Source organism: Hipposideros armiger, unplaced genomic scaffold (genome assembly GCF_001890085.2).
Source record: "Hipposideros armiger isolate ML-2016 unplaced genomic scaffold, ASM189008v1 scaffold_74, whole genome shotgun sequence".
NCBI classification, from domain to species: Eukaryota; Metazoa; Chordata; class Mammalia; order Chiroptera; family Hipposideridae; genus Hipposideros; species Hipposideros armiger.
Window position 1 is genome coordinate 491539 of NW_017731424.1, and position 22877 is coordinate 514415.

Here is a 22877-nt window from a genome sequence, read left to right on the forward strand (position 1 = left end):
GGACTTCTAGGTGTGTGACTAAATAATTTTCATGATTTTATTGTCATGATAGATTTGAAACAAAGGCAGGGTTTCTGTGACGTGTAACTAAGGATAACTGCTCCTTGATTTAGGAACTGGTTTATCTTGTTATTGTCTTAGCTGGACAGAATATACCACCTTGTCATTAAAAGCTCACCTATGACCAAGCATGTATCAAGAAATCCCTTAAGTCTAGAATGGGTGGGACAGGTACCACCAAGGTCTGAAAAGGTTTGTGCTTTTTCCCACAGTGAGTCCTACTGCTTATTCATAAACATCCAAGCAAATAATCTTCCTATCAACAGAGATTTTGTTGTTACCAATCCAATTGATAGGAAGACACACAGGTGACACATTTTTCTGCCAGCAACAGTGATTGGGGCTGCACTCAGAATGAGACTGCATATTAACAAATGGCTGGCCAATCAAGGACAATATGGGGCCACCAGTATGGGACCACAGGACAGTTCAGATGTACCCTCTTAGACAAGGAATATTAGTCTCTCTCCTGTTTGTTATCTTGTCCTAAGTGATGGCAGTAGATAGGTTAATACTATCAATTTTAGGCTCAGAGTAGAAATGGTGACCATACAGAAAGACAAGTGTTGACTTTCCCCTTTTTCACATTCAATAAAAAATAGAGGATCAGAAGGTGGAAGAAAGGGAAAATCAGAAAGGTTATAGAAAAGTGATCTATAGTTTCTAAAGATTTATACATTTGGACTAAAATGGCATATGTATTTTAAATTAATTTTTAAGGCTTCCTTCAGATTTTTATTTATAATAAAGTTATTTCTTTCTGTTGTAAAAGTAACATTGTGCTTATAAAAATAAAGAAGGAAGAGAGGAAAACTCCCATATCGACTGTAAATGTAAAGTATATTACCATATTAGCATAATTAGCATATTAGCATAATTACCTCCAATAGCAATCAGTCTATCTCCCCGCTGAAGATCTGCAATTGCAGCAGGCGAGTTTGGGGCCACAGTTTCAATAATGACGTGGCCAGCATACCCGTCGGTTGACTGGACAAGACGAAGTGTAAGTCCGACACTTTGTAAATTCCCCTTTATTAATTCAACCTTTGATAAAGAGAAAAAAGTGAAAACAGATTCAGTGGGTTCATAGTAGTGGAGTCAGAAAACATTAACACGCTGAGTCAGAATACGACAGCTGATGCTTGCGTTTGTACCATATTGACTATTACAGACAAATACAGGAGGGAGGAAACCTTTATTGTGACAATATAAATGAACATGTCCTGACTGCACATTTGGACCATCAAAAAAATTAAACACTTTTTTATCTTCAGTGTGTCGTGTCTTATTGAAGATACATACATGCTCAGTGTGGGAAATTTGGAAATAAACAGAAAGGCAAAATGAAAACTACTCCTAATTATACCATCTAGAACTACACTGTCAATATTTTGTACTTTCTAATATATATATTTTAACACAAAATGGAGAAATCCATTATGAATATAATTCTGAATCTTGCTTTTTGGAAATATAATGGGAATAATCTATGTCATTAGATGTACTTTGGAACCTGTTTTTTATGGTCTGTTAAATTTTCTTTTTGGCGGAGAAGGAAGAGAGTTTACATTTATATTTTATTAAGAGTTATCTTGTTAATGAGATATCCTGTTTTAACTCATCAAGATCATTTTGTTTTCTAAATGAATGTCATCCAATTTATCAGGTCCCAGGTTCATATCATCTGTGATTAAAAAAACAAACAAAACAGGGCTAGCCAAGTGGCTCGTTGGTTAAGAATTGGCTTGGGAGCTCGAGCTCTGAGCAGCAGGGCCGCGGATTCGGATCCCACATGGGCCAGTGACACCGCCCTCTACAGCTAAGATGGTGAACAACAGCTGGACCTGGAGCTGGGCTGCCATGAGTTGCTGGCAGTACGCTACAACGGCGTAGGCTGCAGTGAGGCTGCAGTGGGCTGCCGTAAGCCACTGTGAGCAGCTGGCAGCCGGCGTGAACTGCCAAGAGCCATCGTGAGCGGCCATCCAGTGGTCGACGACCGATCTGCCTCAGCCGGGAAGAGTGCAATGATAATACCAACATGGACCAGCAAAACGACGTCCTCCACAACTAGACTGAAGAACAAAAGGACAGCAACTTGGCTCTCCCCCTACCCCGATTCCCCAGTGCTGTTCCCCTCCCCTAATTCCCCAATAAAACCTTTGAAAAAAACAAAACAAACAAAAAAACCCATGCTATCTGTCTGCATTCCAATCACTGATTTAAAAAAAAAAGGACAGTGAAATGATGGCAGTCATCTTTCAGGACTGACCTGAAATGAAGAGAATACTCATTGCTGATCACTTGATTAAAAAAAAATTAAATTTAATTTAAAAAGGACAGAATGCCATATCCTTCTACACGACAAGAATTCAGTCTGTGTTTATTAGGTTAAATTACAAATCAGTCTAATTTTATTATTCAGCCCACATTTCTCGCTCTGCTCTTCAAGATCTCTTATGAGGGACTTTGCCAAATAGCCTACTAATATCCAAATATATCACTGTATTGCTTTAATATGTACATGCAAATCCCACTTAAAGGTAGAAATTCAATTCTCCTATCTAATGATAGGAGTAATAAAAGCCCTTATTGGAAGTTGTTCTTTAATATGGGTGCTAATAAATTTTGTAAAGGTGCTTTATGATATAGTAAATAACCACCTTATAATGTTAAAAGTGTTTCCGTTAATAAAAGCTGTTAAGAACACATTCTCTCAAATCCACAAACATAACTATATTCTTAGTATAGAGTGCCAAAGCTAAAATTTAGAATGTAAATTTTTCTAATATCAGAAAGCTAATGGTAGCAAATGGATAAAGAATTAAATTGTATGAGTCCTAGTACTGTAAATGTTAAAAACTAACACTTGGACTTGGAATGTTTTTTGTGATTTACTCTTTGTTCTTAAAGTGCAGTGGAGGTGGGGGGTGGAGTTGAGATGGGAACTGAGGCCAGTATAGGTTTTTGTGTAATTCAGTTTATTTTCTGCCTACCAACCATATTATTCTCCTTTCCTTACAAGACACACTATGTAAAGATTTACTCGAAAATAAAAATGGGCCTAAACTTAAGGGCCAAAACAACTAAATGTATAGGAAAAAATATATGAGAAAATCTTATTATCTTAGGCAAGATTTTTTCAAACAGGACACAAATAGTACAATCTATATAAGAAAAATTTATAAAATAAACTTAATAAAATTAAAAACTTTTGCTCTTCGAAAGACACAGTTAAAAAAATGAAAAGACAAGCCACAGACTGGGAGAAAATATTTGCAAAACATTTATCTGAAAAAGGACTTGTATCCATGATTATATAATTTGTACAACAACAGTAACAAAAAAAGACTAACAATCAGATAAGAAAATGTGCAAAATATCTGAATAGATACACACACACACACACACACACACACACACACACATGACCAATAAGCACATTAAAAGATGTTTAATTGGTTATTACGGAAACACAGATTAAAACTACAACGAGATACTACTACTGGATAGTACAAAATAACTAGAATGGCTAAAATTAAAGACTAATACAATCAAGTATTGGTGAGGATATGAAGCAACTGAAACTTATACACTGCTGATGGGAATATAAAATGGTACAGCTACTTTGGAAAAATTTGACAATTTCTTATTAAGCTAAACATACACTTACCATATCACCTAACAATCCTATTTTTAGGTATTTTAGCAAAGAGAAATGAAAACATGTCCACAAAGACTTGTATGCAAATATTCACACAGCATCGTTCATAAATGAATTGGTCAATCAAGAATCGGTCAGCTGGTGAGCTGACAATCGCTGTTGTATATCTACACAATGGAACAGTGCTCAGCAACAAAAATAAAACATCAATACACACAACAAATAAATCTCCAAGACATGCTGAGTGAAAGGAGTCAAATATAGAAGACTATATATATGCTCTATGATTCAATTTGTATGAAATTCTAGGAAAGGCAAAATCATAGTAACAGAAAGCAGACTGGTACTTGCCATCGACTGGGGGTCAAGGGCTGGAAATCGAGGGCAAGTAGCAAAAGTGAAGTTTTCAAGGTGATGGAAATATTCTGTATCTTGATGGGAGTGAAGGTTATATGACTATACAATTACCAAAATCCCGTAACTGTACACTTAATGAATTTACTGCATTTAAATTATACCTTAAATAAAGCAAAAACAAACCCCTGAATATGCCATTTTTGTCTTAAGATACTTAAGTATACAGATCACTGTTAATTCATTCAGATAGCCCTCAGTTTTCCAATATATTTAATTTAATAAAACTTGGGATGAATTTAGATGGTCCTTAAGTCAATCAGGAAGGAGAGCAACAGTTAGACAGTTTTTCCATTTAACTGATGTCACGCAAATGCATACTGTCTCTTAACTACAGATAACTGGCATAACTAGACTGTAAATACAGGATGAAACCAGGCATAATTATAAGAAGCGAGAACAGGGTGTCAGGGGGAAAAAGAAAAACCACTTGAAAATGTAACCCAAGTTTTTATTTTATTTACTTTTTTAAAAGAATAAAGATAAACCTTTAAAGTTCTATCAAATACTTGCATGTAGTTAAAAAATTAAAATACACAAAAGCACTCAGGAGGGCATCTTCTGTCTATCCAAGCCGCGCACCCCCATGCCCCAGCAACCACCTTTAAACTGTTTCTGTTTTTATTTGTTGTAGGAAATTACCTTTTTTTTTTCTGTAGATCATACGTCATTTCTTAATATATCAAATTTTAGGCAATCTGTTGACTTCCTACTGTAACAGACAAGGATGTTAGCCCATTCTCCTTCCCCCAAATTACAGTAGTTACATCACTACTTTTAGTTCCTCTTCGTAACCTCTTTATAACTTTAATTAATACCTGTATCCCCTTATTTCATCAACTAGAGACAATCCTTGATATTAGGACTTCTACCTTCCCTTCAGTTAACCCTCTTTACACCTTCCACCTTCTGAACTCTCCCATCAAAGTTGATTAACTATTATAGTCATGGTCTAACTATAATTAAGCTGTCAAGGTTGATGACTGAATCTAAAGGCTAAAAACGAGCAGTGTTTACATCATGACTATATAAATATTGTTTATTGCAAAGCTGGGCATCATTACATTTTCTGTCTTATATAGCCTTTTGTTTTTCTTGGAGGTTTTGTTTTCTTTCAACAACATAGCTTTCACTTTAGATGTAGGATTTATGTAAGTACTGCTTCTGTGATTAACTCTTAAATCCATCTATCCATTAGTTTACATATTAAATTATTTAGCACCCAGTTGAAAGAAAGTTTTTCTTTACCCCCCCCCACTCCCACTCCTGCCAAAAACAAGCTAGCTAATCAATGTAGAAGGAATGATCAGATTAGAAAGCTCACCCATTTATAATCCCCCAGAACGGTAGAGGGACTGTTTTAGATTAAAAAAAAAAAAAAAAAGAGACAGACAACCCCATGTAACATATGAATCTTGATGAGATCTTAGTTTAGGGGGGAAAAAAAGATACAAAAAATATTTATGGGATATTGGGAGCATTTTAATACAGACTGAAAATTAGGTGAAATTAGGGAAATATTAATTTTCTTATGTGTGATAATGGCTATGTAAAAGTCCTATTTTTAGGAGGCTCACACTGAAATATTTAGGGGTGAAGTATCATGATTTCTAAAATAATCCTTGCCTATGACTTCAGGCAAATTATTTCTCTGAACGTCATTGGTAAAATGAGATATCTCAGACGTGGAGCTATGAAAAGATTCAGTACTTAGTACTGTTATTAGTAAGACTTAGCACTATTAGTCAAAAACAGGGATGCAAAAGGAAAACCAGTCTGCTGTGAATGAACTCAATATACAGTTAAAGAAATAAGGTGAACATTATGAAACAAATATCAATTCAGGACATTAGAATATTTAAAAACTATCTTATATCATTCAAATATTGATTTACTTTTATAGGGTCAAGACTGAGAAGCTAAAATAATTTTATGATTTAAAAAAACCCATCATATTAGAAAAGATAAAGATGGTGACTAATGTCAACATTTAGTAAGAGAACAGGCAGTTCAAACCCACTAGAAGTATAATGAGTCTTAACTTCCAAAGAGTAGAAATTATACTGACAGTGGTAAATATCTACTTTTGCACAAAAGTGTAAGTTTTCATCCCTTTAGAAAGTTTCCTCTATGTAGCAGACTAAAGACATCAAATCAAATGAAAAGGGGCCAAAAAATGAATAGCAGAGAGAGAAAAATTATATTTCTTAGGGACAAATAAAAGCATAATAAAAGCTCTCCTATTCCAAAAGATGAGCTATGATTGAGGGAAAGTTAACATCGATAGAACTTTTCACTCAATATCTTTGTAGACGGTCAATGTTTACTGTCTACATTTCTTTTAGGGAATAAGGAAAACTTGGTCTCTCAGTGTCCCAACTGAGGATCAAGTTTTCTGCTGCAGGGGAGGTAAACAAATGGGGTCACAACATCTCTCCCCTTTGAAACAGTCATCAGGTTACATCCATGGAATTTGCCTGGAAGTTTTAGTCCAAATCCTTCAAGCCCAAGTCTGTGGCTACAAGCCAATCATACAAATTCCATGGTCCTGAGACTGCTCAGATCACAAGGATCCCACCTTCAATGGAGGGTTAGAAGCATTGTGGCCAGCTTCTGAATGTGAGTTAGAAGTTTTAGGGAGTATCTAAACTATATTCTAAGGCTGAAGCGTGATGTGCCACAAGACATGTATGGATACGATGTGATGGGCCTTTGGGGGAGGTAAAGGCTGCTCCTGAGTGAGTGGTCTGGGAAGGCTTCCTGTAAGGGGATGACATTTAGGTTATATCTTAAAGCATGAGAAGAATTTGAACAAATGGAGTTGGACCAAGAGGTGTGGGATGGAGTAGCAGAGGCTATCATTCTAGGACATGGTAACGTTGTCAGAACAAAGAATGGAGACAAGAGTTCATCAAAAAATTTAAACCATCATGATGATATCAGTTGAGATTTAATGGAAGAAAATCCTACCCTGATTATAACAAAACACATTTAATAGGGAAAGGAAGCAGCATTTCACAGAACATATCACAGACTCCTACATATTCTGGTTATCTAATAGAAAAAGGTCCTACAATATGGTGTCTTGCAATAAATGTACATAGAGTTTGTAAACATCTATTAATATCTATTTGCTATAAACATGTTCTTTAAGCCTGTACTTTGTGACATGACTGCTATTCTATAAAAGAAGAAATGAAATTGGTAATCCTGATTCAACACTTACTATATATGCTTACACAAGCAGACACTAATGCTTGCCAAGTTTCCCCCTTCTATGGGACGATCCCTGCAGCCCTCTAATCCTTAGTATGGATATAGTGGGAACAGCCTTGCTTAGATAACATGGTTCCACTGTTCTGCCTCATTACATGGTCCAGGCGCATACACCTGACTCAGGCTGGACCAATCAGAGTTCCCTCCTACTCGGGGGGAATTCAGATTCAGAGATTCCTTGAATGGAATAAAGATAAATGTAGCTGTGGGCATCTGTGTACCTTCTTACAGCCTGGGAAGTGGAGATAGCCAGTCTACAGGGTTAACAATAAAGCACATAAACAGCCAGGAGCAGAGAGGAAAGACAGAGGCCCGACAGTGGTTCTGTGTCTGGTTCCAGTGTGTTTCTAAGGCTGGGCTGCGCTCCTGCTAGTAGCTACACAGAGCGTGACCACAAACAGTGGCCCTGCCACCTGCCTGTGGGGTCCATGAAACACCATGGTATCCTACCCCTTTTTGGCTTAAGCTAGTTTTTAGTAGGTATCTGTTTCAAACATGTTCTAGCTTATTAGCAGGCATTGTGTTAGAGACTGTCATATACAATATCTCATTGAACTCAAAGTGTGGTAGTTATTAAACTAGAAAGCTAGAAATACATTTTAAAAGTAGGATGCAAAGTGTTTTCTGTGTCCACTGACTTGAATTTTGTTGAAAGCAAAAGGCAGCTTTCTGTTGGAGTAGAAATACTAATTCTAGTATTTTTTTTGTATGACATACACAAAGTTTATCATTGTCAAGAATTTCTGACACATACTAACTAAACAGCAATTGTGAGAGCTGAACCAAGATTGCAGGCGGTCTGCATTTAACTTCACCAATAACGTCAGACATAGGTAAAAAAAATCCCGGCTGTATGCGCATCTAGCTTGTGGAGAACAATTTAGGAAAAATGCCAAGCTTGCCTTTAAGAGCTCTCACGCTCTGACGTCCCTTTTAGGCTTTCTTGGACCCTGCTGAGATGCCTTATTTTCACCGGGGGAAAAAACCGTATATTGATTTTTTTATCCCTTCCTAAATGGACATAATTTTATACAATGGACAAAAACAGGATATATTTTAATAACATCAATAGAACTTTTACAAACTGTTCTCTCATACCCAAGCAAAAAAACAAAAATGCAAGAAAGAGTAAAAGGATCACTAAGTGAAAGACCCGAAATTACTGTAACCAGGTATACATCTGAGCATTCTTTCATTAAATAAGTTCCTGAAAAAGACATCATGGGAAGTATTTCCCAGTGTTTTTGGTTGAATAGTGGCGCAGGGAAGGGAGAAATAACACAATCTGTACACATATGTACTCGACACCAGTACATACGAGCAGGCTTTTAAGTGCACTGAACCATTCACAGTCTTCCTGGCCCATGATGTAAATCAATACCTATTCGACCAGAATTCTCATGTTACAATAAAAAAAGATGCCCATGACCTTCAGACACATCGGTGTATTCTGTAACTCCTCTCCCCAAAATAAAACGGTGGTAACATTTTCAGAAAAATCAATGTTGATCTAAAAAACACACTTTAACGTAACCTATACCAAAGCTACTAAGAAAGAAATGGAAAGAAATGCACAAATTCACTCATGTTTTCAAACACGTAGGCACTGCATGCTGGGTTTGGGAGACAGGGCTGTGAACATCACAGATGAACTTCCCTGGCCTCATGTAAGCAGGAAAGGTAGGCATGAACAAATAATTACAGTAATATTGGGTTGTCGGAAAAGTCATGACGTATTTTTTCCTGTTTTTCGTTGCAAAAATGTGTCATGACTTTTCTGACAACCCAATACTTGGGTGATTTAACAGGAGTCATCTGACGTTTACAGGGCAGAGAAGACATTCCTAAAAAACAAATTTAATTTGACTCTTGAAGGATGAGTAGGAGTTGGCCAGGCCAGGTCAGAAGTGCAGGCAACGTATCTAAACCAAGAGAGCAGCCGGTCTGAAGGGAGGAGATGCCAGCTAGCACGATATATCCGGGGAACTGAAGAAAGACAGTTCATATTACAGCTCTGACAAATTCAGCCTATGTGAATAGGGAGAGAATTCTGTTCATTAAACTTAAAAGATCTTTCAAAAGAAAGAAGCATAATATCAACTCCATCACCAATTTCATGCCCAAGATGGTCAAAGTTAATAAATGATAACTGGTATAAGAGACATTTGAATGTGCTAATTATAATAATACTGTAATGTGACTGGAAACTTGAACACAAATATTTAATACACGCCGATCCTTTAAAAACAAATCAAAATTTCATGAATATTAGCTCAAGAGGGATATAGTTTTTTCTTTGGGGGATAAAAAAACCCCTAAAAAGTCAAATGTTTAAAAATGTGCTTCCAAGTTTGATTGCTTGCTGTAAAACATACCATTTACAAAAAAGTTTCCTACAGATACATGTATTTGTAAACCATTGAGTGCTTCCCCTTCCATAGGCCACTTCTACATTACCCGTATTCCCAAAGCTGAAGTATACTCTAAACCTAAAACCCACGTCTATAAAGCACACACCCAGGGAGTCTGCAAATAGACTTCTCCCATGGATACATTTGTTTGCGCAGACTGACCCCAAGTGGGTATTAGTTACATGAGATAGACGCCCAAGCTCTGAACGCCTAAACATGACGGGCGAAACGGTGGGAAGCCCAGGACCAGGTCTGACTGGGGCAGTACCAGGGTGAGCTCCAAGCTCCTGGGCAAGCTCAGCCCAGCCTTGCTGCCTGCCCAGCCCCAGGCCCAGGGTCCAAGGCGAACGGTCTCTGGACACTTCTTTCCCACCTGGTTCCCTTTCTCCCTTCCTTTTCCAGTGCAGTGGTTGAGGGCCCTGAGCCAGGTACCAAAGATCCAGCACAAGATTAAATGGAGGAGAGCCTGCACGTAACACAGCTCTCTTCAGGTAGCCAGGACTGGGTGGCTTTAGGGCAGCGGTGGCCTGGAACAGCAAAAGAGCTTCCATAGGAGCTTTCTTTTTTGAGAAGCAGGGTGACATGAGACAGCTAAGTGACAAACAGCGTCTGACTCTAGAAGAGGGGGGCCTTGAAGTTCAATCCCCATCATTGACCATTTTGGGGGAAGGGCGTTTCCTACTCACTGTAGTATTCAATTCCTACTGTACTGACTCCAGTGGTTTTGTTGCCTACATTTTTAAAAAATGGAAAACAATACTCTTTCATCTGTAACACAGGTTTTTATAGACTGGCTGAAGCACCTACACAGGCACCGTTCATGTAGGAAACGCCATGCTTCTGTCAAGTCAGCACCTGTCCCCTCATTTCCTCCCCAGGTACCTTTTCAGCACCAGGCCCGTTCCCCAGCTTCACCTCCTTCCTCACAGGTTACAGAGATTTCGCCTGCTTTCCCCTCCTTTATACAACTCCAGCACCTGGGGTTCGTCCTGGCTTCCGAATTCTTATCACCCCAGAAAAGCACACTATTCTTGCCGAAGGACCTTCGGCTAGGTAAACAGCCTACGCATGGGGTAGAATTAGAGACTGTAAAAACAATTAGCTTACAAATTTTAAGTTTTCAAAAATACATGCCTATTCAGTGTTGGGTTTGAATTCTGGCTCGAATGTTTACTCATTTTATGGTCTCAGGCAAACGATTTAGCCTGTCGTATTTGTGAGAAGGGGACACTAATATCTACCACACTGGGTTGTCAGATTAAACGAAACTATGGGAATAAACGTCTAACACACTCCAGGCACTTCTCTCCTCAGGTGGGTTACAAAGAATTCTTTTTGGGGTGAAAACATAAGTGAGGCCCCTCCATCTTCAAAACAGAATGCCAGCGTGGCCATCTGATAACCTGGTCTCTAAAGCAACTAGATGGTACATTAGGCCTGCATCCTTTGGTTGCCTCATCTGAGAGGCGACAAAGATCTAGAAATATGCTGAAAAAGGAAAAGTCCATTATACAAATACAACTGACCTGAGAGATCTAAAGAATAAAAATGATCCTTTGCCCAGGTTCAAAAACTCCTAGGAAAGTAATCACAGCCAAATGATTACCTTGCAATATATTCAGCTGTCTTCTTCTTCTCTCTTTTTAAATCTGATTGAAGTCTCCACTAATATTTTGATTTGAAACTCATTTAAATTTTATACAATCGTTCCAGAGAAATAAAAAGCTCTCAAGGGTACACAAAGTCTGAGGTTGTTATGGAAACAACAGAGTGGAAAACTCTTGCTCTTAATTCCTTTGTCAAATAGAAACAGCTCTCATTCTGAGTCACCAAATCAGCCCTCGACTTCACATAGCCCCACTGTACTTCTGCAGGGTATTTACATCTTACTAAGGAAGTGTGACAGCCTTAAGGACAGGTTGTTTTTTATAACTTTTTATTTTGAAATGATTTCAAACTTACAGAAAAGTTGCAAAAATAGTACAAAGAATTTCCATTTATTCTGAATCCAGATTTCCCTATTGTTAACATTTTGCTATTTGTTTCTCTCTCTGCATTTTTTTCTAAACCATTTGAAAATAAGTTGCAGACATGATGCCCTCTTAACCCTAAGTATTTAAGTGTGTACTTCCTAACAAGGACATTTGCTTATATAACCACAGTACAATTATCAAAGAAAATTAACATTGATACAATACTATTATCTAATCTACAGACTTTATTCTAGCTGGAATGCAATTTAAAAATATGTACCGATTATTTTTGCATCTTTGATCAAAGAATCACTTAGATGAGTGGTCAGCAAACCACAGCCTGTGGGTTGTTTTTAACAAAGCTTTACTGGAAAACAGCCACACTCATTTGTTGATCTATTGTCACTGGCCGCTTTAGAAGATAAAGCAGCAGAGTTGAGAAACTGTGACAGTGACTGTCTGGCCCGCAGAGCCTATTTACTATAAAAAGTGTGCCAAACCATGACTTTAAGAATAAGTGTGCATGAATATACACACACTGACTGACACAGATTTCTTCACAACATTAAAAAATTGCAAAATGTCTACATGTTCATCAGTGATTGGTTAAATATGGTACACAGTGGAATATCATGCAGACATAAAAACAGTGACACATGTATATGGAGATAAAAATATGCCCTCAGTGTATTTATTGTTAAGTAGGAAAAAAGTCAGGTTATTAGACACATGACATCATTTTCGTCTTTAAAGAAACATACACATACGCTGTGAATAGTGTGTGTATATTTGTGTTTATAAAGTTCTTCTATAAAGTTAACAGTGGTCTCTGAGTAGTGAGATTATGGTTGGCTTTTGCAATTTAGCTTTCTGAATTTGTTTTTCAATTGGGCAAAAAAATATATAGTTCATACCAATTTCCAAACTTATATCACGTCTACAGAATTTGCTGATTTTATTGTCAAAATATGCAAGTTTCCTCAAATTTCACGAAATATCATCACAAAAATTAAAACTCTGCTCCATGATATCTACTTCCTTATGCTCAATGGTTTCCTACTTAGACTTCGAACATCCTGTGTTGATTCATTTATGAAAGAGAATTCACACATCATTTAAAAAACAAACCATCTGTCCATACTCTTAAGAATCCCTTGATAACCTTTAAAGAAATATAATGAATTACCCAGAAGTAGTCTTATTTACAATGATTGTAAAATCTTATCTGTTCCAGTATAGAGCATACTGTTTATATAAAACAGTTTTCAAATATAAGCACCTATTTGTCCAGTACACTCCAATATCAATGTAAATCAACATGCTTACAAATGGGGAACACAGCTGTCGCCAAACCCACTTTAAACACTATTCACATTCAATACTTGTGTGCAGACATATTCCACACCTTATGGGAAAAGACTGGTTTAATAGGACATAAGAATTAAGTGTTATTGCAGCCCTTTCCACTTCCCTGATTGAAGATAACAAAAATTTCAGCCTAGTTTTACCTTAGCCTATTCATTCTAAAGTACCTTCAGTTAGTAAATAGAACTTCACACTGATAGAAAATGCAAAGGTGAGGGCTAGAGATCTCAGTTTAGTGCCATGAACTATTCCTCCTTCCCAAATATTGTCAAACTATGTTTTAATTATAAACATCTAAACTTTTTTTTCTTTGCTATGACATTAACACTCTTTACTCCTAAGAAGCTATTAATTTATCTTAAACCTCCCTAAAATTTAAATGTTTGTTCATGTTTTGTCCTCAGTTGAGATGGGCGGTATTTTAACCTAACTTCCTTCTCTTCTCACAGTATTTCAGAATTGTATTAAACACACTTAGAAAACATGAGACAGAACTGCATCCCTCATTTTTAACCAAGATGAACTTTAAGAGTGGAAATACTGCTCAGGATTTACCACTAAAGCTCAAAGGCATTTAGTTTATTTAAGAAGCCAAATTATAGAACATTATATGTGGTTAAAATTTCATTGAGTCCCTACTGTATTCACAAATATTATCAAAGTGAACTAAACCAGAGTTTTCATAAAAACTGACATTTTCAAAAAAGCCTTATTTGTTTAATCTTTCTCTTCCTTTGATAAGATTAAGACTGTAAATGGCAAATGGTTAAACAGGAGCACCAGCATGCTATCTGCAAGGCATGTGGCCTTAAACAAACACGCCAAAATGCCAACTCGGAAGTATCTCGCCTAGTGTACTTCTAAATGTGTCTCTTACTTGAAATCAATTCTTTAGGGAGCTCTTTGAGACTCTGTTATGTATATTCAGCAATGTGTGGTTAGATCTGAATATATGTCATTCAGCACGACTTCTAAAACTCTCCAAAGGTAAAAGGGAAGGAGTAAGAAGTTTGGATGCTTAATGATGACATGACACCATTTATGTACCGTATTTGTAAACGAAACTCCTTACTCTAAAAATCGGGTATTTTACAGAAGGCATATTGAGCACTGAATCTCATTCTGTGGACTCAACCTAAACATTTTTATTTGGTTAAGACACACATCAGAGAAAAGACAGAAATGTGACTACGTCTGCTGAAGTCTGAAGGTCTGGAAGAAAAAGGGTTGAAGGTAAACGGAGGCTCATGGCCGGCCGGCCGGCCAGCTTCAGTCTCTGCAGAAGTCTTGATTGAATACCGACGTTATGCCAGTGCTGTGAGCCGAAACAATCATGGCATATGCTGTACAGAAAGATATCGATGGAAATAACACTGGTCAAAGTTTCCTACTAATATAAATGTGAATTCCCAACTGTGGGAAGTATTCCCAGAGTGCTTGCTCATTTGGGAAGATTTCCCAGAGGAATGATGATTGGTTGGTGAATCAGTCAGGATCAGATAAAGAAAGAGACAATAGCTAAATATTTGAAACAGAGGGGCTTGAAAACAGGGAAATGGCTACTCAGCAATGGAAGAACTGAAGCCGAACAGGAGACAGTGAAGCTCAGATATTAGCAACAGTTAGAAGTCACTTCCACCTCAGGCTGAAGGGCACGGGAGGGAGTGGTATTTATAGGCCAGGGGTTGGAGCGTGAGGCGGAAGCTGAAAGCATGGTGGACCTGTCCTGTGAGAAGCATGGAGCCCAGGAAGAGAAATGGTGGCTGCCAGACATGGTGTCAAAGGCAGAGAAGAGGAAGAACACCTGGCTTCTCTAGTCCACTTCCGTTTCCCACCAGAGCGTCACACTCGTCAAACCCAGCTGAAAGTCAGCTGACACTGAAGCCTTGGAAATGCTGTCAGCATCCGTCAGCCTTTTCATGACACAGGGCTGGGGAAGGGCCCAAGAATGCACCTGAGGCAAACAAGCTAAGGCCTGGCACAAGCAGAGATCTGGAGACAAGGGGTAGGTATAGGTCACGCCGGGGGAAGGGCGCATACGTACAAAGGCTGTGTCATGCACAGAATACGGCAAGTCTGAGGAGTGAAAGATGGCCAGCATCGCCAAAGCAGAATGGGAGGGTAGAAGGTAAGCCTGGAGAGAGAGGCCAGGCCAGGGAAGGCTTTGCAGGACACATCCAGGAATTTGTCCGTATTCTAGGAGCTGTAAGAAACCACTGAAAGACTTAAGGAGGATCATATTTGTACTTCCAAACAATCACTTCTCCTCTCCTTCCCCTCCTAGACATTCAAGTAACAACTGCAACATGCCAGGAATTCTACTAGGTACAAGACAAACACACAGTCTAAAAAAAATACAGCACATTTGTGCCCCAGCAAAGTCTACCAGCAAGTATGTAGCGTGCAGTATTATCAAAGACTTCTAAGCATCCTTCTTTTAGCATTTATCATCTGATTACCATCAGGGACGTGAGATTTATCTTCACAGCCCCATATGCTTAGTTCCTTGCTCAGTAAATTTGTTGATTGTCCTATTGTTTATTTTTTTGTATTTATATGCGTCCATTAATCATTCACCCACCTTTGTCTTTTCAGCTGAAGAGCACTAATTTTTTCCCATCCATTTATCTCTATATGGCTATCTCACTTCCATGTTAATTTTAGTTCTCTCAACCTGATCCAGCTGTTATAAATTTCCTGTATTACAGAAATGCACAAATAATTCTGTGAGAAGAATTTCATGGTTTTTAAATAAGCATGTTCATTTTGTGACACCTACTCTCATGAAAAGCTGGATTCTTGTCTTGGAGGCACAATGACATATTTTCTAGTTCTTTAAGGATCCTAGATCGCATATATCTAAGAACAGTTTGGAATTCTTTCTTACATGCTTGTCATAAGAGCTGTTTCCTCATTTTGTACCTCAACTTGGCATGTCTTATAAAAGTTCAGTGCCACAGGCAAATCTCAGTATGAGATTGAACGTTCCTTCTTTTATGTCTACTGTCCATTACAGTAGCCACTAGCCACACGTGGCCACTGATCGCCTGAAACGTGGCCAGGATGAACTGTAATGTGCTGTCATTGTAGAATATTCATCACATTTCAAGGACTTTGTACGGAAAAAAGTATCTCCTTCATTTTTATGTTGATTACATGCTGAAATGACAATGTTTTAGGTGTATGGGTCAAATAAAACATTACTAAAATTAAGTCCATTTATTTATTTTTACTTTTTAAAATGGAGCCATAAGAAAATGTGGCTATAAGTGGCGTACATTTTATTTCTTTTGGACAGTGCTCTTGTAGATCATTTGTGAAAACTGATCAAAGTCCTGGACTCGATCATTCAGGATCTCACGCCTGATCATCTTTACCGTTTCCCATATCCTTAAGACAGGTCTATCTGTGACAAAATATTATCCTAATAATTAGATGATTTGGTATGGCTTTTCATCACAAGCTTTCTGAAAATTGAAACTGCATTTATCGTTTCCATTTCTTCCATAGGCTTGTTTAGCATCTTCATATTAGAAAGGAATGATTTTCCTATATATTGTATTTTCTCCCAACTGATTACCCGTCCTCGACCAATTTTTCCTATTCAGTTGCCCTACCCTTTACCCTGGAGTAAAGGGAGACTCACTAGGCTCTGTAAGGCAGATTGCCTCTAAATCAGGTTTAATCTCGGGCAACTGAACATAGCTAATCTTATAATGAAGGCCCTTCCATTAAAATCCCAGCTCCCCATTTTCAGGGTTATCCTTGCCTCTGCTCTGAAATGCTTCCACACTCACCATTCCCAAACTATCTCCTAATTATTAGAATACCATTCACAGTCCAGTTCTTGTTAGAGGTAGTGGGATTTGATGGAACAAGTATAGATCTTATAGATAGAAAACTTGGCTATTTCTGTATCAGAAAAAAGTTCCATTGACTCTGAAGTAGTACATGTTACATATTTGGTTCCCATGTCTCTTTTCAGACACTGATAGTAGTTCTTAGAAAGTAGGCATCATCTCCTCACATGTCTCTTTAATTAATAAGGGTGTGTCTAACAAATACCGAAGTTTTGATAGGGAAGCAGCAGTGGAGAAAAAGAATGCCACTCAAATCAAACAGAAAGATGTAGTCGAGAATCTAGGAGGAGAATTCTTCTGACTTCATAATTTGAGGCACAGCTTGATCCTATCTAAAGTCCTTCTTATCGCAGTTGCCAACCGCAAGTTGCTAACTGATAACCATTTAACACTCTGAAAGGAGTATACTCATTCTGATTAAAAGTCCCCATTATCATTTATGGATTCTCCCCGATTATTACAGTAACTGAATGATAGTCAGGGATGTATTACTTCTTACTTTTTGGCAGATCTGAAACATCATGACATCTCCTATGCTTTTCACCGCAGTTCCCTTGGGCTCCTCCACAGTGGGCTACACGAGGCACGAAGTGTTTCTGCTGCTATTCATACTGAACACGTGACTACTGTTCCAGTATCTCTCTTCTGCCCATCTACTGTGTATATTCAAGGGACCCAAAATACTTCTTTCTAATTCCTTCTCCATTTCAAAACAGGAAGAAATTCATACTCTTCCTTCCTCTCTGATAGTGACATATTTATGCCAATGTACAGCCTTCATAGTTACTTAGTTTTTTAAACTTCAATCTTTAATTATAGAAGGAAAGACTTGGTCTCTTACGAAGGACAATTGCTATCAAGTGTCCAAGTGCTAGAAGGAGAGGGAGTAGGCTCAGCATCAGAAAAATGTACATTAAAACGCTTGTTTTTTAAAATTAAAACTCCATTCATCCTTTTACTGATCGTGGAGAACAAGGGAAAGAGTTAGACAGAACAGCTGGGTGCCGACTGGCCCCATCTCCCCTTCCTCGACCCCAGAACTCCCAGGTTCAGAGCTGCACAGCTTGTTTTTATAGTGCCTTCTCTCTCCCCAAATAGATCAAGCATTCCAGTTGTCCAAAGAGTAAAAAAATCTGTTTGAAGGATGAAGTGATAGTGTGGGTAAATGATAAAAGAGATGGCATGGAGAGCACAGGCAGGATAGCTGCAACTGACAGACAGAAGTTAAGAGAAGAGAACTTTTACTCGTGACCTATTTTATGTCCGGAACTAAGGGTGAAGCAAGTGGGTGGCCAATGGTGAGAGAACGCCAGTTCTGGGAGAGTGACACTCAGGATCTCTCTCTTTAGAACTGTGTGTATTCATGTGACATTTATGTGATCTGTTTGCTTTACCATGCACACAATAATGATTATGTGTGCTTTAATATGTTTACTATGACCGATGAATTTTGCTAATTTTATTTGATAAGCACTATAAATTGTAGATACATAGTTGTTTTTATAGTTTCCTACTGAAATATCATGGCCTGAAACTTTTTTAAAATCTGAAAATTCCTTAAATCTGTTCATTAGTAAAAGGGAAGCAAACTATCATCACCAAAGTTGCATATTACAATGGACTGGAATCAACTGGCTTGTCTCTTTTGGTGCAGGTGAATGTATTTTTAGTATTGACTTTGTGATCTCTTGCAAGATGATCCTGTAATTTTTGTTTAAGCATAAAATCTAATTTATTTGTACCTCAGCTGTCACATGTTATTTGATTCTCATGAGAAATCTCTCCTTATTTATTCTTTTTAAAGAACAAACATCATCACAAAGTACCTCATTCATCCCATGAGCTCTTTTATTTCACAAGTGAGATAACAGGTAGGGCACTGACCTGTGTCATTTTGCTCCAAACTTACCTTGGATTTCTAATAAGATAGATGTAGGTTTATGCAGGTTATTTGTTAAATTATTCTTGTCAATTATTCCCTAATATCCCAATTTAAGAAAAATTCCCTTAAAAGTAAAAAGTCATCAGGTAGATTTAAATTTTTTTCTTGTGGCAAGACTGTGGACTGGACACCTAAAAAGCATTTGTGATGCTTTTCCCTCACCTTCTACTTCTACAGAGGCTGAAAACTGGGGCGATTCCCCATTCTTCCTGCTGCTAGGGGGGTCCATGGGACTCCGTTCTGGCCAATGAGATATAAGTGGAAATCCCTGGGAGAAGCTTCCAGGAAAGCATTTAAAAAGGATCAAGCCTGGCTGACATGGGCCTTAGGCATGCTTTAGACCTTACCCTTTTTCTTGAAAGGTGGATACTTACGGGTGCCCTAGACATCTAGCAACCATGAGGACAGAACTCCATAGTAAGGATGATAGAAGCAATAAAAGCCAGGCTCCTTGATTGTTGAACTGCCATACTAACCAAGGGCTTTTCACACAAGACAAATAAGTCTCTTTTTAGTTTAAGCCACATTCATGAGATTTTGCTAATACTTGCTGCAAGTACTGTAAAACTGTACCATCTCTACCCCCAACATTTGTGCAGTTGCTATAAATCCAAAGCTTTCCATCTATTATTGCTCTTCCCCTATTAATAGCATAAGGTATATTATATAATACTTTAAAAACTCAAAGGCACGTTTAAAATATGGAAGGAATTAAGTTTCTTTCATCTTGCACATTCATTGAAATTAGTGACTAACTAAATAAATTTCAACATCTAAAAAAAAATTTAAACCTGAAGATTGTATTTATAAATAAATAAATAAATTACAAAGATAGCCTCTAAATTCATCAAATACTTTAGCATATTTATTTCTTTCTTTTTTTTTTTAAAGATTTTTATTGGGGAATTGCGGGGATGGGAACAGTGCTGGGGAATTGGGGGAAGGGGAACAGACAAGTTGCTGTCGTTTTGTTCTTCAGTCTAGTTGTGGAGGACGTTACTTCACTGGCCCAAGTTGGCACCATCATTGCGCTCTTCCCGGGCGAGGCAGATCAGTCGCTGGCTTCTGGACGGCCGCTCACTGCGGCTGCTGGCCGCTCACGCTGGCTGCTGGCCGCAGACGGTAGCCCATGGCAACCCACTGCCACAGGGGCTGCAGCCCACGCCGTCGCCGGCGACCCACGGCAGCCCAGCTCCAGGTTGAGCTGTTGTTCAGCATCTTAGCTGCGGAGGGCAGTGTCACTGGCCCTCATATGTGGGATCCAAACCGGGGCCCTCTGGCATCCCAAGCGAGTTCTTAACCATTGCGCCACTCGGCCGGCCCCATATTTATTTCTAATGATGCACTTTTTTTCTATCCAAATTTACAATATATTCCAAATTTTCAAGTCCTATTCCGCAACGTTTTATGTATTCTTGAAGAACACTCTAATTCTCCACCCTAAAGTTATTAAATTCAGACATATGTAATTTAATTCCTGGCGACACTTAACTGCTGCTGACATTTTTGACACCAGATGTAATTAGTAACCTAGAATTATTTCTCCAAAACTACTTATGACATATGCTAAGATCTAAAATTATGACTCAAGATTAAAGTCTTACTAACCTTTGCTATAAAATATTAAAGCTGTCTAATCTCATGTAATAAAGGAAACTGAAAATGCCAACAGCAATGGCGAGTTATGATTATTTCATACCAGACAAAACAATAATGCTTTCTCATGTACTTATACATTTCAGAACAAACTGTAAAGCTGGTTATTCTATTTCTCTGAGGAATTGCTCTAAATTGGATGAGATGTAACTTAAAAGAAAGCTAAGGCATGAACCACCACCAAAAAGGGGGGAGGGCTTTCCTAAAAACCACTATTTTGACCATGTCATTCCCATGCTCAAAATCTTCAATAGCTCCCAACTGCTTTCATAAATTCAAACTCTACGGGTCAACCCATCCTCCCTTTCCTCTTTACTTCTCCCTCCCTTCCCACCCCAATCAAAATTACTCTATTTATTCCAAAAGAATTTCACATTGCTCTATTTTTATATAAGGATGTTCACAACACTTGTTATATAAAGACACTGAAAACAATTTAAAAGTCAAAGGAACATCTATAAAAATATCACATAACCATTAAAAGTCATGTTCTTCAAAAGCATGGTGATATGCTTATGGGCCTATTTAAAAAGTTAAGAATTCTAAGACAAGAAAAAAAAATACAAATAAAAACAAACGAACAAAAAAAGAGTTGTGACTATTTTAAAAAACGCTACAAAGAATAATAGACTATTCTAGAAATACCAAAAAGCACATTACTACTACTATAAAACAGCTAGGTAAGTATAGTTCAAAGCACCTATTCACCAGTGTAATGAAGATATAATAGAGAAATAGTTTTCCTAAATATTGGCTACAAATAATAATCATACAATTGGTTATACTGCCACCAAAAGCTAAATGTGATAGAAACAGCTAAATATCTACGTTGTTAAATACACCTTTAAAGAATACAACTATAATTTATTCATACAAAAAACCTACTAACGTGTTAAATAGATTTTATCTTTAAAAAGACTAGAAGTGGGCCGGCCGAGTGGTGCGTTAGTTAAGAACTGGCTTGGGAGGCCAGAGGGCCCCGGTTCGGATCCCACATATGAGGGCCAGTGACACTGCCCTCTACAGCTAAGATGCTGAACAACAGCTCAACCTGGAGCTGGGCTGCCGTGAGTCGCCAGCGACGGCGTAGGCTGCAGCCCCTGTGGCAGTGGGTTGCCATGGGCTACCGTGTGTAGCCAGCAGCCAGCGTGAGTGGCCAGCAGCCACAGTAAGTGGCTGTCCAGAAGCCGGCGACTGATCTGCCTCGCCCAGGAAGAGCGCAATGATGATGCCAACTTGGGCCAGTGAAGCAACATCCTCCACAACTAGACTGAAGAACAAAACAAGAGCAACTTGTCTGTTCCAATTCCCCAGCAGTGTTCCCCTCCCCAATTCCCCAGTAAAATCTTTTAAATAAATAAATAAATAAAAAGACTAGAAGTAACCCAGACAGGTTTGGGGGTTTCCAAGAAGCACTCTTGGAATTTTATTATTACAAGACCCATAATATTTCAGTATATGCTTAGTAAATGAAATAAATTTTTTTAAAAGGAAAAAAAAGGTTGTGGGTTCCTTTAGGGCATAGACTTTTTTTTTCTCTATTTCACACATTAAGTTCTGAGATTCTATTTCCAATGTGAAACTTCATGGGCTTAATAAAGAAAGAAATTCTGTAGACAACATTTGGATAAATTGTTCTAAATCTTCAATACACTATTAGATTTATGCACATTCCAAGAAGCATATAATTGCTATATTAAAACTGCTATGCAGAATATTCAGAAAACACCAACTCAACTCTGGAAACACATTAACTAATAACTAGTGCCAATTTTTATTCTTTTAAGAACCCACAGAACCCAACAAGCCCAACTAAAACATGTTGAGAGTAAAGCACTGTTTTGTTTATTTTTAATTATAGCACTTAAAATATTTTTAAAAGCCTTTACATTTTTTTCAAAGTCTTGCAGCTTAGGTGACAGTCTGCTTTGAGAGGTATCAAAAAAGAAACGAGAACTCTAAGTCCTTCACACACCAAAAGCATAGCCCAAATCCAGTCTCTCTTTCCATCTCCTAGGCTACCTCGTAGGAGAAGTAACCAACACCTCCCCTGAATGCCTCCTAACTGCTCTCTCTTTAGGTTTACCCTCCATCCTCCTACAACCCTCTCTTTTTATAGGCAGACATTTTTTTTTTACAAAATGTTCAGAAGATCAATCACGTCCCTCCTCGTCTTAAAACTCTCACACCACGAACAGTAAAACTCCAACTCCATGCCCTATATGATCCAGCGTGACTCTTTATCTCACATATCACGCT

The 22877-nt window shown here is 38.0% G+C and overlaps 1 protein-coding gene across 1 annotated transcript in view; it reads right to left on the reverse strand.

The window, feature by feature from the left end:
• Positions 1-22877, reverse strand: part of PDZD8 (PDZ domain containing 8) — a 64204-nt gene that overhangs the window by 9271 nt on the left and 32056 nt on the right. The window contains exon 4 of the mRNA XM_019642910.1: positions 942-1104. Coding sequence (XP_019498455.1) covers positions 942-1104 — 163 coding nt within the window. The remainder of the gene's footprint in view (positions 1-941; positions 1105-22877) is intronic.